The 14,328-nt window shown below is 41.9% G+C and overlaps 2 protein-coding genes across 9 annotated transcripts; both read left to right on the top strand.

The window, feature by feature from the left end:
* Positions 1–329: 329 nt before the first annotated feature.
* gb (genderblind) lies at positions 330–5,503 on the top strand. 8 transcript variants are annotated; one of them, XR_011106713.1, is made up of 10 exons: positions 330–725; positions 1,514–1,616; positions 1,881–1,996; positions 2,330–2,657; positions 2,743–2,911; positions 3,013–3,213; positions 3,304–3,453; positions 3,532–3,703; positions 4,358–4,473; positions 5,073–5,158. XR_011106713.1 is itself a non-coding variant. In XM_068761939.1 (10 exons), the coding sequence occupies exons 1-10, from the start codon at positions 521–523 to the stop codon at positions 5,197–5,199; spliced, it is 1,413 nt and encodes a 470-aa protein (XP_068618040.1). In that variant the 5' UTR covers positions 330–520; the 3' UTR covers positions 5,200–5,503. The 8 variants fall into 8 exon arrangements, 7 of the variants coding, with proteins under 7 accessions (XP_068618040.1, XP_068618032.1, XP_068618047.1 ...); XM_068761939.1 differs by lacking the exon at positions 3,532–3,703 and having other exon boundaries at positions 2,330–2,455; positions 2,558–2,657; positions 5,073–5,503; XM_068761931.1 differs by having other exon boundaries at positions 4,358–4,451.
* Positions 5,504–10,830: 5,327 nt separating this feature from the next.
* On the top strand, positions 10,831–13,952 carry LOC137918531 (uncharacterized). Its single transcript, XM_068761354.1, has 10 exons — positions 10,831–10,887; positions 11,069–11,246; positions 11,406–11,638; positions 12,060–12,186; positions 12,263–12,452; positions 12,535–12,664; positions 12,991–13,072; positions 13,170–13,297; positions 13,432–13,519; positions 13,820–13,952. Exons 1-10 carry the CDS (start codon positions 10,834–10,836, stop codon positions 13,903–13,905), a joined length of 1,296 nt encoding a protein of 431 aa, XP_068617455.1. The 5' UTR covers positions 10,831–10,833; the 3' UTR covers positions 13,906–13,952.
* Positions 13,953–14,328: the final 376 nt, after the last annotated feature.

Below are 14,328 nucleotides of genomic sequence, written 5' to 3'. Positions count from 1 at the left end.
AAAAGTACAGGGGCAACTAGAAAACAATAATAAAGTAATAATAAGCAGTACTTAATCCGATTTTTGAAAACTCTTATATACTTATTTATCCTTACGTTATTTATTATTTTCAAAAACATTGATTTTTAAATAAGGTCCACCATACTTAGTGTATATAATATATATCCTATGTATCAATCAACTATGTATAGTTTATACAAGTAAATATATACTTAATTGATAACAAATTAGCTTCATGTTCGATAACATTTTTATGTAGGCGCCACCTAGTTCAAAACTTTTGACAGTCGATTTTTTAAAAACTTTAGAAACGTCAATATAATGTTACAATCTCTTCTCCATGTGGGCAATTTCACTTTGATTTAAATAAAATTTTAGGCCAGGGATGTGATATTAAAAATAGTGAAAGTCCAGTGTTTCATGCATGTGAATCCAATCTCTAGCATAAGCAATTGATAAAAAATTCATTCGCGGATATTTCATCGGTATATTCTTTCTGTTGTTAAAAATATCTTTAAAGATGACCGAGGAGCGAGTTAAAATGCGTAAAGAACTGGGACTTTTGGAAGGTGTCGCTATTATATTAGGTATTATTTTCGGAAGTGGTATTTTCATATCACCCAAAGAGGTATTGGAGAAAACTGGGTCAGTTTGGGGTGCTTTATCCGTGTGGGCTTTATGTGGAGTTCTGGCGACCCTGGGAGCCTTGTCGTATGCTGAACTAGGTAACTAAAAAACTTATTCTGTATACCCTTTAAAATTTCAGGGAATATTTAATTTATTTTCATAAATATATACAATGTATACTATTGTAGATCCACTGTTTGCCTGTGCAACAAGTGGAAAGGGTTGAAGATGTCTATGTAAATTAAGTAGTTTTCAATCATTTTAATAGTTTAATCATAATATTTTACAATCTTAGTTGTAATGTTAATGTGGTAGTGTTATAGCCACAGCTCATTGGCTTTTGCTTGAAATAATTTTATTACTACCTTTTGAAGAATGTTATAGTATTAGAAGTATTATATTCTGTATTGTATTTTCATTAAATTTTATTGTGAAGTAATCAGCTACAACTAAATATTTTTTATAAAACATTCCAATTAACCCAAAATTATTTAGTGTGTAGAATCTTTGTGCATGGCAGTGACCTTGTACAAAGCTGCTATTCTTGAGTGTAAATGAAAACAGTGTAGTAGTGCAGTGCAGTTTCACAGGCTTTTATTACAACTTACTTTATAATCACTCTGCTTATATTGTGCTTTGTCTGCATTAAGGCCTGTGCAATTTGTAATGATTGTTATTGTATGAATGAATTTAATTCAAGACTTAGTGGTGTCTAATTTTCCCTGTATCATAATATCACACATATGTCGTCCATTGTCACACTGGTAACAGGTTAAACATTGCATGAACAAAGCTCTACGAACACCTGCAGAAGCTCTTCAGACTGATTCAATGATCTTAGTTAATTTAATTTCCATTCGTTATCTTCTATCACCAATCATTTAAGGCACAACCCTGGCACAAAGCGGTGGTGATTACCACTACATCAATGAAGCTTTTGGATCACTACCGGCTTTTCTATATCTGTGGGATGCGATCCTTATATTTGTGTAAGTACTCATTCTCTAAACACATTGCGGGGACATAATTGCTTAAATTATATTTAATTAATCTTAATATATGCATACTTATTAATACACAATATTTATTTTATCTTTGGAAAAGGCTTTATTTGAATTGAATTACTTTATGTTTGTAATTGTACCTCACTGCTTGTACTGTTCCTACAAACAATAATTCTAGACAGCTTCTTTACCCTGGGGGGGTTTCTAAAACAATTTAGTAAAATGACATTGATGTTGCATTCCTTTCAGACCAAGTACAAATGCCATAATGGCCTTAACATTTGCCAGCAACTTGCTGGAACCCATGGGGCTGCGCTGTACCATTGACCCCCTCAGCCAAAAACTCATCGCTGCAGTTACCATCTGTATGTACCTGTAATGTAAACTATAATAACAATTTAACTAATTAATGCTAATCTGATAACTATTTTATTGGCAATGACAGCCTTTAGTTTTTGTTTAATAGTAATAATAATATTATTTTATTGCACACAATAATTACATTAATATGTCTTCTGAAAGTGGACATACCAAACAAAAAAATATTATACAAATAATAAAGAAATACATGTGTAAACATTTCCTCTTGGCCATTCGGCCACCTTGTACTGGTCTCATACACTTCCGCCATATTTGTTCAGGTAAAGCTACTTGCAAATAACTGACAGTTAAATGAAAATATTGCCCTCCTGTTACAGGTTTGTTGACGTTCATAAATGCCTATGACGTTAAGTTCACAACCCGGATTCAGAATGTGTTTATGTTCACAAAGATTTCTGCTCTGGTGATCATAATCGTCGGAGGGGTGGTATGGATGGCGCAGGGTTTGTCTTATTTTTTCTGCACTTACTCTAATACCATGCTAAAGATAAAGATTGGCACGAGTCGATCACACAGATTAAGCTTAACGAAAACTTTAATTGCAGGCAGGGTGGAGCACCTTCAGGACGGCTGGGCTGGTACCAAAACCTCTATCAGCGACTGGTCCGTGGCTTTCTACTCCGGTATATTTTCATACTCTGGATGGTGAGGGCAATATAAGAGCGTCTACTCCCCTTATTATATTCCGTGAAAGATAACTTTCTAAGTTTAGAACTTTCGTTTGCCAAAGGAACTATTTGAACTTCATGACGGAGGAGCTTCGGGATCCGTTCGTGAACTTGCCACGGGCTATCTACTTGTCGCTGCCGTTGGTCACGGGGATATATCTGCTGGCGAACTTGTCCTACCTGGCGGTGCTGGGGCCTGCAGACGTTAGGAGCACCCAAGCTATCGCTGTGGTAATCGGAGCGCTTGCGCACACACTCTTCCGGCTCAGTTTATTAGAAAAGAGTACTTTACTCGTAACTAAGTAACTTGCACTACGACTAAACGGTCGCAGGAGTTCGCGGGAGCGGCGTTGGGTTGGATGCGTTGGCTCATGCCGACGCTGGTGGCAGTGGCGGTGCTGGGCGGGCTGTCAGTGCACGTGATGACGTCGTCGCGCATGTGCTTTGCGGGCGCGCGCAACGGGCACATGCCCGAGCTGCTCGCTCATATCAACGTGCGATGCATGTCGCCGCTGCCCTCCCTCTTCTTTCTGGTGAGCCGCTGCAATCTTAGATGACTATTTTCCTCAGTGTGTCAAATGAATGCCAGAGATTTTAAAGCGGGCAATACTCTTCGCCGACAGATGCTGGTCTCGCTGGTAATGCTGATCCCAAACAGTCTGTCATCGCTAATCACATACTGCACGGTGGTGGAAACATTCTTTACTACGCTGAGCTGCAGCGCCGTGCTGTGGCTGCGCTACAAGCGGCCGGAGCTGGTGCGCCCCATCAAGGTGGGCGCGTGAAACCGCCGCGAGCCTGTGGCGCCAGTCGCGTGAGCTTCTTGAGCGGTGTGTGCGATTGTGATGCAGGTGCCGCTGTGGATACCTAGCGTGTTCGTGTGCACGAGTGCGGCGCTGCTGGTGGCGCCGGCGTACAGCGAGCCGGTCGCGGTGCTGGCCGGAGCGCTCATCACACTGAGCGGGGTACCGGCGTACCTGCTCCTGGTGCGCGCGCCGCCCCGCTCGCTAAGCACTGTCTCTAGTACGCACACGCTCTTCCCTAATTACTTTTTACTTTATAAAACCTTTCTTGTATTCTGCAGTTGCATTAATACATCATCGAAATAACCAGCAAAACTGACTTTGCTTTTTTAAATAGTACTGATGCTCTGCAATGCCTTTATCACTTGAACGTCGTCCTGCTCACCAAGAGCGTTTTGTTAAGACGGATGTCCCGGGTTGTGCCGCCGTGCGCTTTTTCAACCTAAATGCAGATCACAAAGACAACCCCGTCTTCTCAATAACTGCATTAAATTCCTAAGGAGATAGCCAGCAATCCATTCTATGTTTAAACAAGAAGGCAAGAGGCGTCATGGTGGAAGTAATTCCCTAAGGATTGTTATGTATTCACTTTACTAATATGTTTATATAACATGTTTGCATATGGAATTTCGTAAAGTCCGTTCTTAGCTTGTTTATGTATATGTATTATACTTTCGTTTAGGTATGTGTTCATTAGTAATTATATAATAGGCAGGCAAATAATTATATATTTACTATGCATTGCTACTGGTAATTACTGGAGCAGTCTGTTGACTGTTAGAGAATGTCTAGAAGGCATTAAGTGCAAGGAGTGTAGATAAATAAAATGTGTTTGAAGTGTTGCAAATAAGCTCACAGTGTCGCTTGTTCACAGGCAAATTCACTCACTTGTGCCAGAAGGTGTTCCTGTGCGCCGTCGAGGATAAGGAGGAATGAAGCGGCGCCGGTCCTCTCTCGCCCGGTCCTTGGTGCCACTTTCCACCATTTTGTGTATATATGTGTATATATTTAAATGTATATTTATTTATATGGAGACGAAATTTTTCCGACATGACGATAGACCAAGTATTTAATGGATTCAGGCGTTACATTGCGGAAGTCCATCCTAAATAAGAAAGGACCAATATCTAGCCACCTCCGCACATGCAGTGGTTGTCGTGCATGAAAGTGCACCGCCCGCCAGCCCGCTCGTAAATGCGCATGCGACAGACAATGCAAACTACACAACCGCCACCGTAAATTCACTCAACACGTGTTTCACCCCTCCACGGGGCATCTTCAGGAGTTGTTACACAGATTAGTGCTAAACACCGAGTCATCAACCAAGACCAAGTGTTAGTTTCCGGCGGCGTTCTCAAATGTACCTATGTGCCTTATGGTCACACATAAAGCTCTCTTTGCGTCTCTATTTTCCATGGTTACAGTTTAAGCAAACGAGGCACGAAAGAGGCGCGGGCCGGCCCCTTCGAGCAGCCAGCTCCCGCGTCCGTCTCCGCCGACTGCCGTCTGTCGCGTCCAATGATCTATGCTAAATGTTTTGCTTTTCTATTCAATATAAATTTGTACATTGATTTGCGTTTCATTTATAGGTATGCATGCTGTCGACACCTCTTAATTTCGCCGACAGCGTCCGGCGGAAGACTGGCCTCAAGCCCTCCGACCTATTCGACCGACCCCTTACGACCGCGAACCGACTCGGTCGTGTTTGAAGATTGATTCTGATTTCCTTTCGATTTGCATAGGCCCTAGGGAACACCGGCGCCCGAAAACGATTTTAATCACAACTAAATGCCGTCGCACACTGTGCTGGCCAGCACCGGGTGGGGCTCTCAGCTAACCCGGAGCGCTGATGTCTCATTATTTTTTATAATTAGTTTTTTATTTTGATACATTTTATCAGTTAAAATTTATAATTTTGTTATAGATGTTTAGCATGTTATATTGTTTGTTTGATCACTTAAAAAAATTGTGAATTTATTTATCACAAAATTATTTTTGTATTAACAATTTAAAATTTAATAAAGAAGTTTAATGATCAAAAAATATATTAATAAGAATAATGGAACCTTACACTTGTCATGGCTTTTGTGCACAACATAGATGCAGACAAATGCTTTTTAATCTCTAAAAAGATTATTTTCTTTTATTTTGAAGATATAATTCGTAATCCATGAAACCTAAACCCAACTTCGATCTCGAGTGGGCGTTTGGAAAGCCCCAAAATATTACTTATCAGTTTGTTCTTGACGTTTATGATTCGCCTTATAAAAAAGAATGGTTCGAAGGTACCCAAAAAACAATGGAGAGGGCTATGATCAGAGATGGGATCAAATTAATGGATTACAAAAAACATAATTATGAATGCAAAGTGATATTGGCACCTGCCATATACATTAACCCTTAAATGCGTGATTTTTCCTTTTTAAATACCATAAATTGAAACAGGTAGATAATTAAACATAGGTTAAGGGAAAAATAAAGAATTTTTTTCTAAAACATTTTTATAAAGAAAACTTACTCATGTAGATCTACATCAGTATGCATTTCAGTTACTATTAATAATGTACCCTAAGTACTATTCTATTATACAATTGTCTTCGAATTAGGTTTACTGCAGTGAATGAAAATTTTTGTTACAGTTATTTCTCTGATTTAGACAACGGTACATTACATTTGGTATACATCCGTTTTGTGGTGCCCTTACAATTGGGCATCTTGCACTGTAATCAATTGGCAAACACAGGCCAATGTTTGAATCCATCTATGTGCACATCTTTTGACAGGAGCAGTTGTTGTGGACCAGTACTAGGTCTTTCGCTTTTTCTACCACCAGGCATACCTATATTACACAGGATGTCAGCCAAACAATTTCGAAGATTAGGCAGTTGCTTTTTTGAGACACAGCAATTAGATTTTTTTTCATAAACACCCATGAGTTTATTGTAGTGAGGTCCAGTAGATGATAAAACTTCTGTAAACACCATTTCCAGCTGTTTATTCAAATCCGATAGAAACCTTAAAAAGCTGTCCATCATATCAACTCCGCCCATATGCATATTGTACTATTGCACAATTTTGAGACAAGGGATGTCAATTTTTTGTTTAGTCTTCTTATTGTATCTTTATGCTCAACAGGCTCAGCGCAAATGTAAGTTGATAATAGAGTTACAACATTATTATCTTTTCATATATTAGCCAAAAAGTCTACTCCATCTTAATAGGAAATACATGCTTTATGTGTACCTCTTATAATAGAAGTTTTTTTTGGTCGGTTTTGCGGAATAGTTCCAACAAATTGTATACCCTGTTTATTCAAATAATTTACTAAAGGCAGGCATGTGTAAAAATTATCAAAGAACACAATATGATTGTTCATCCTAGGTATAGCTCTCGCCAAATGTATAATGATGTTATTTATTGTTCCAAGATCAGCTTTGTTCTTCATTGGCTTGTTTGTTTTTTTTTTCTTCTTGTCCAGAATAGACCTCAAATATGTAAGCATATCCCATAAGATTACAGAGAACATATAACCCCACATGTGAAGCTTATTTGGAAAATATTGCTTAAGAAAATGTGCAATTTATGTTGAACGCATCTGTTCATCTATCAAAAGTTGTTGGTCAATTGCAACTGAAAATGTTGTATTTAGCTGTTCTATCACAGGCCGAATCTTATGAAGGCGATTGTGATCGGAATGGTCTTACGGAAGATGTCTATTATTATCATTGAAATGCAAGTAGCTCCTAATCATCACAAACCAATTTACCGGTATTGCACTATTTACAGGATCATACCCAAAATTGCAATGCCAGCATAAACATACATTAGGGAAATGCTTCACTGACATAAATAAAAGAATTCATTTGATTTTTTTAGCTTCCCGACACTAATAGTGAAAGATACCAACAATTTTTTGAAGAAACTCGGCTGTGAAGTAATGCAAAAAACATTTATATGGTGTATCAAGTTCAGTCATAGCAGTCTGTTGTGCTTGGTTGGTGAATTATTTTTGATTTGTCATACAACTGTCATTTTTCCAAATGAGTTTCCTTTTATCAAACTCTACATAATGTTCATGACCTTCTTGCATGGGTAATGAAATAATTTCACTTGATGGGCCAGACAGATCTGGAACCAGTGGTGGAACACTATATGTAGGATCTTCATGGTTCTCTGCATCTTCGTCCCCCAAATTCTCGAATTATTCCTTTTACATTAGCAAAAAAGATTTCTTCATTTTCCAAGCTATCCTTAGAAATATTTCCATCTTCTAAAGCCGCCAGAAGTTGTTCTGTCTCTATCGGCCAGTTTACGGGACATTCTGAAAAAATAATTTCAATAAGTTAGGTATCTATAACAAATAAGTCAAAAATAAAAAAAACATATATTATAACTATAGTAAAACCATTTTTTGTCGATTTTGTATAGGTATTGATGTATTTATACATCATAATTATACCGCAGATATTTATAAAAACTATTATTGCATTCTTAAAAAAAACAACGTAATGTATTCTGTTTACCTGTATCCTCTTGTAAATAACTTTTTGCATTTAATAACATTATTTAGTATCCCCTAAAATTAAATTACAATTTAAACCGTCAAAAAATATATTCGAAAATATAGCGCCAATCTGTCAAATTTTGACAGTTAAATAAATGAACTGCCATATCATGAAAGTTTGCGTTCAAAAACTAAGATATATAATTTTAGCACCTATTAAAAGTAAAAAATACTGTATTTGAATTACCGTTTAGAAATTATTTAAGGAAGAAAACACCGATGTACATATACATCATCATGCATTTAAGGGTTAATGCTTTAATAATGTCTTTATATAAACTTAGCGTCATGAACATTTGGTTTACATTTAAATGAAATTAGAATATTAATATCTAACTTTAGACTAAAATAACTATTTATAATGCCTTGAAAATAACGAGAGTATCAAAACCGTAAGAGGAAACAACAACGAGAAAAATAGTCAAGTATCAAGACTTCTTGGTTACACAAAAAAAATACTGCGTTCCCTCAACTAGATGAAACCCAGAGTCAATTAATAATAATTCTCAGTTAAAATTGGGTCTGGATTCCGGCGAGACTTGTGTTAATCTAGTTTTGAAGGAATAACCTCAAATGAAAACAAATCTGAAACTGACTACCGCACAGAACAAAATTTTAACGTAATTTTAAATATTGGTGGGACCGGAAAGCAATGTCTCTTTAATTCACACGACTACGTGTTAAGTAAGTTTTTATTTCTAATCAACAATATATTCGTCTTCGTTATCGCCGACCTTTTGCCATCTAGTTTACAAATTTTCAATGCCGGAGCGGTAAAAATCAATCGTTTTTACTTTTTAACTTTTGTTTAACTACATTACTTTCTAGTCACCCAAATATATAGATCCGTGTACATGGCCACTTGTACTAAATTCCACATAAATCCGTATATTTGATTTTTGGATGTCAAAAGAAATTTAATCCACTTTCACATGTCCAGGAATTCGGATAATCGGAATTTTAATAAAACGTTTGAAACAATGTGTTCTATAATTGTAAATGGATATAGTGAAGTCTGCAACAACAGGCAATGTTAACTGATGGGACGAGGGAAACCTTGACATAGATATGACAAAAGGTCCCATCCAAACGCTCAAGTTAACCCATCTAGAGGCCTCAGTCTGTCGGCTAGTTATGACAGTTCATGCCCCAATTACCACAGCGTCTGTATACCTCTCGTATAAGACCGATGCTAGCACTATCCGTTCCGACCTTGATTCACTCTTCGCTATCAGAGGTGCGACCAATCTGGCTGAGGATTTGAACAATAAGCGCACCAGATGGATCGCCAACACCATCAAAGATCGTGGTTTCGATGCCCTCTGTGACCAATTTGTGGTCACAGAGGGCATCGAAACTTTGAGGACATCCGGCCTATAGAATCCACGCACTGTCCTAGCGTCAAAAGGCATTCATCATTCGAGTTTTAGTAATTCAGGATCTTAACTCTGTCCACTGTCCGGAAGTAATTTGCCTGGGCACCGCGATCTCAGGCATAACAGCGACTAAGACTGCCATCAATTGGCACAAAATCTAAAATTCTCTTCATGAAGCGTCCATTCCAACCGAATCTATCACGTTCGACGCCACTCTAATGTTACCATCGGTGCACTTGCAATATATACAATCTGTCATCGAGGGTTGCCTAAACCTAGTGGAATACAACTTCCGTTAGGCTATGCCACAGGATGCAAGATGTATTAATAAAATAACCAAACTGCAAGTGTTAGCGTCAACTATAACGTGAAGCGAAAGTGCATTGCCCAAGTTCAGAACGAGAGATGAATTGACACCATCTCGGAAACCAAACCACCCTATCTTACCTTCGGAAAGATTATAATTCTCAGCAGACATGCCACTACTCTCACGCCTGAATATTCTACCTCCGGCCTTGCTTGACGAGGAAAGAGCTGAACGCCTAACTTGGAGGAACTATGCTCCAGGTTTCTATCCTTGAATCCAAACAACCTCATAAAGGTGGACCGTGAGTCGAAAGGCGTTCCCGGGAACCCTTACGAGACCCCATAGATCAGGTCACTTGATATGAAGTTCAGGACGTCATCGGCAAAGACAAATTCACTTTTAACATCTAAGGCGCGCGAAAAATGGTGACCTTCGTGCTCCACAGCCACTATTTATAGCCTAACCATGAGAGTAAAATGTCACTGTGAAATAAAGTAACACTATACACCTGTAATCAGACCCGTCCTCTCATACACAAGTCCATATTTCGCGCTTGCAAATCCGTACCTCGTTCACAGAATCAAGGTCTTGCAGAACAGGTTCATGCGTAGGATCACGGGCGAGCCGTGGTACATTAGCAATGAAGACCTGTTCTTAATACGGGGTACTAATGCATTACTTTGACTCTGACGCTCAACGCAAGTTCGCTGATTGTTAGATAACCAAGCGGTCTCTTCGGAAACAAGCCCGGATATTATATCACAAAGCACGCCAACTATCTATTGTACTAATAAGAAACGCTGCTGGCGTGTCTTCCGCCACTTCTCCCAGTGCAAACACTTTGTCTTTTTAACAATTTTGTTTTAATTTGCTGTAAACTTGTATTAATAGGCGTTGAATTTTGTTATGCTCGCGCGCTCAACATGATAGAACTCGCTGGTCGGTGGCAACGGTTTGTACACAGAGACGAAGCGTGGCCGCGTCGATCAAACGGGCCGCCGCTGAACCCAATTAAGTATGAACACTAACAACGCGCTCGTTATATCGCAGTCGAGGAGGCAATTAGCGCGGCTGAGCGCGCGAGCAGCGGGGCTCATTACGCCATGCGACCGTCGTTGCTGTTGTCGCTGCTGATGCTGGCAGCCCGTGCGCCGCAGGTGAGCCATCACCTCACTCCAGAACATCGGGGGCTCGCGTCTCGCACTGAGCCTACTGCCCCGCGGGCATGAGGAAGCCGGTCCGGGGTGCGCGTTGCCAACTGCACTCGTCGCTGTAGCTGCCCACGTGCTTGCTGCAGCGACTACGCTGTGACGTGTGTTTATATATGTATGTGTGCAGAGAGCGGCGCGCGGCCACTTCGGGAACCAGTCTGCACACGAACTGACCACGCCGCCCGATGAGATCCTGCCCATGCAGCACGACGAGGGCTACCAGGCCTCCACAGTCATCGCCGGCCTCATGCCCGACTCCTTTGGCGAAATGTTCAACTTCCTCGATGGCGACAGCTTCGGAATAGGTTCGTCGCATACCTCACAACCGGCTATGTCTTCAGACTGTGCACTGTACTGTTACAATAAAATTTATTTATTATTATTATGAGTCCGGTAAAGCTGCTTAAAGAGAAACGTTTGGCTCCATTAGGCCGTAAGAGGTGCCGGGTGTGTTGATGTTGCAGGTCCGATGCACGAGTTCGTTTACGGATGGCAGGCGGTTGTGAACACTATGAGCATGAAGAACAACGTGGAGGTGCGCAAGCGTGCCGGGCTACAACGGTTCGCGCTGGCCGGCATAAACGGCATCACGCTATTGTCGCACGCCGGCGTCACCGAGCTTATGATCAATGGCACGCGCTCCTATTGCTTCGGAGGGCTGTCGCGTCCGCCCGGCCGTCGCAGCCTCATCTGCAAGGTGCCCTCCTTTCGCTCTCATCCTGCGACCTCTGCACTCCCACTTTCACATAGAACGAAGCTAAAGGAGGGGGAGCTTTTTATGTTTAATTTTAGTGTAGTTTAATTACATATAGAATATAATACAATCGCAACTAAAAATACGATTTACATATCATTTCCAAACATGGAGGTATTTTGTAGTCTCAGCTCTCCAACTGTGTTCGTAATTATTAACATGGCTGCATTTTTTCGAGGATAGCATCGACAGTAACAGCTCGAATAGCACGAGCTTCATGCTCAACATCTGAGTCTTATTCTCCGGACTAAAATCATTTTGACAACGCATTTAGCACGTAGGACAATATATGTTCTCCGAGCTGGCGTACTTTTATATCTGTAAGTAAGAAAGAGAGGGCGGGCGCGTGGGCGCGTGTGTGCAGGGCGCGATGTATCAGGAGGGGCGCTTTTCGTGCCGCGTGCCCCACCTTCGCTACCCGACGCAGCTGGGCTACCGCTACTGCATCGACAAATACGCCGCGGTCAACACCCTGGACGGCACTTACAAGAGTAGGTAGATGTTTTTGGTTGCAGCACGTTGTGTTCTCGACGAGTCCGTGATATTGACAGGCCGGTTGCGTTGCAGCGAGCTACTGCGCGCGAGGCGAGTCCGTGCCTAAGTTCCACTACGACTACATGTGCGAGCGGCGCGACGTGACCGTGCGCCGCGTCAACCTGTCCGACGGAAACGAGCGCTTCAACGTACGCAACCCGGTCGTGCGCCGCGCCGAGTACTACCGCGCGCCCTACGACATCCTCAAGGCCTGCCCCGACTGGTCGGTGCCGCGCCCGTTCCCTTCTCTTGAGTACGTCGTGATTTCACGTGCACGGTGACTGAGTGGCAGCTTCGTGCGGCAGGTACGGGTGCGACCTTCGCATAGCGCCTGACGGGCTGCACCAGCCTCTGCCGGCCGCGCTGCTCGACGCCAACGAGACCGCCTTCGTGGGCCACGGCGGCAAGTACTGGCTTGCGCTTTACTACACGCAGGTACGACGGACCTCAAACACCGAATTGCCCCTGACGCCAAATTGACCAGCTTTAATGTAAAATAATAATTTTTCAATTCCATCACTCCATTTCAAAAAAATATAATAATAATTATGAAGAAAAACATTTTTTAACATGTGATAGTAAAACTTTTTTGTCATTGTTTTCAATTTTATTATATGAAGTGGCACATAGGGTGGACTGGCTAGTGTGGTCGGTTAATGATACGACATAGGGGCAGTTTAATTATTATTGCACCTGCGAGCAAGCGCGCAGGCATGCACGCCATTATGCACGCGACTACGGGAATATGGCTATGATTGCAGCTGTCGACGTACGCGATTTACTTCCAAGCTCACGGCGAGTACCCGTGGCAGTCCTCGCGGCCCATCGTCTCCGTCGATAAAGGTAACTTCCTAAGCAGCGTACGATCTTTCATTTGTGATTGTAAATAGAAAAGACGAAGGCGCGTGAACGATAATATAAGGCTGACATGGTTGCGCAGGCGGCATCTGGGAGCAGCTGCTGAAGGCGAACATCGGGCCCGACATGAACCTGCACTACAACCTCAACGGCATCTACAACCGCTACCCCGGCGGAGCGCCGCCCGACCTTCTACGCACCGACGGACAGGCAACCGCACCCTTTCCCCATTTACATACTATGGCATACGACTCGACTCTTTCACGATAACTGCTTAAAAGACTAGTTCTATCTATTATGCATTGACACAAATCTGTTGAAACAGGACTTGTTGTGCGTTGCAGGTGCAGGCGTCCAACTTCCGCACGGACAACCGCGACGCCCCGCCTGAAGACCTGGGCATCGGCAACGCGCATCTGCTCAGCGGACCCGGTACTGCCCGCTCCCCGCTACGTAACAATCATACCGCACACACGGATTTTTGAGTTCTGAAAATTTCGGATGCCTCACAATTATTCACTTTCCGGATTGCGCGCAGTGGCAGTGCTATATAATCTCTACGAGGACCGTGCGTTATCCCGGCTACGAGCAGCACCTGGGACTCTCAATGCTGCCTCTACCCACATAGAGCAAAGAACCTAAAACCATCAATACTCATTAAGGAATTGCTTCAAGTTATTTAAATTATCTGTGGTTAGGAGCGAAGGCGCTCATCACTGTTCCTCACCGCAGGTTCGGAGACGGGCGCAGTCGGGTACAACAAGTTCATCCACGATGTTCAGGCGCAACCCGTCTTCGAGCACGGCAAGAACGTCTAGTGGCCGCACTGGCGCTGGTTTCGAAATCAATAAAAGATTTATTACTAGTTTGAGTCTAATTTCCGTGCACGACGCACACTAAGTAGTCAGCGGTGTATAATGTATAATAACCGCAGAACAACCATAGTGCTTGCCTTTAGAAGGCTGTCACAGGTACACCGGACACATGACGAGCTAGCGGAAGAAGTTCAGCCTAAATCACTGTCCAACAACTAAGGACGTCCTTACAATCATTATATTCATAGTTAAGCTGGACTGCTGTCTGGTTGAGCTCCGGATCTTTAGCTATCTATACCTACTTCATTAACTTTTGCCCTCTTGTAGGTAGTACCCTGATGCCGTTATTGTAAAAAAATTGGGACTTCTGACAAAAAAATGTAACAAGCAGGTTTGGCAGTCCTCTCTTGGTGTTTATAGATTACT

Source organism: Battus philenor, unplaced genomic scaffold, assembly GCF_028537555.1.
Source record: "Battus philenor isolate CCGP_79_NKW_IND1 unplaced genomic scaffold, ilBatPhil1.0.hap1 SCAF_1, whole genome shotgun sequence".
NCBI classification, from domain to species: Eukaryota; Metazoa; Arthropoda; class Insecta; order Lepidoptera; family Papilionidae; genus Battus; species Battus philenor.
Note: the sequence above shows the minus strand (reverse complement) of the source record. Positions and strands in the feature narration are given on the sequence as shown.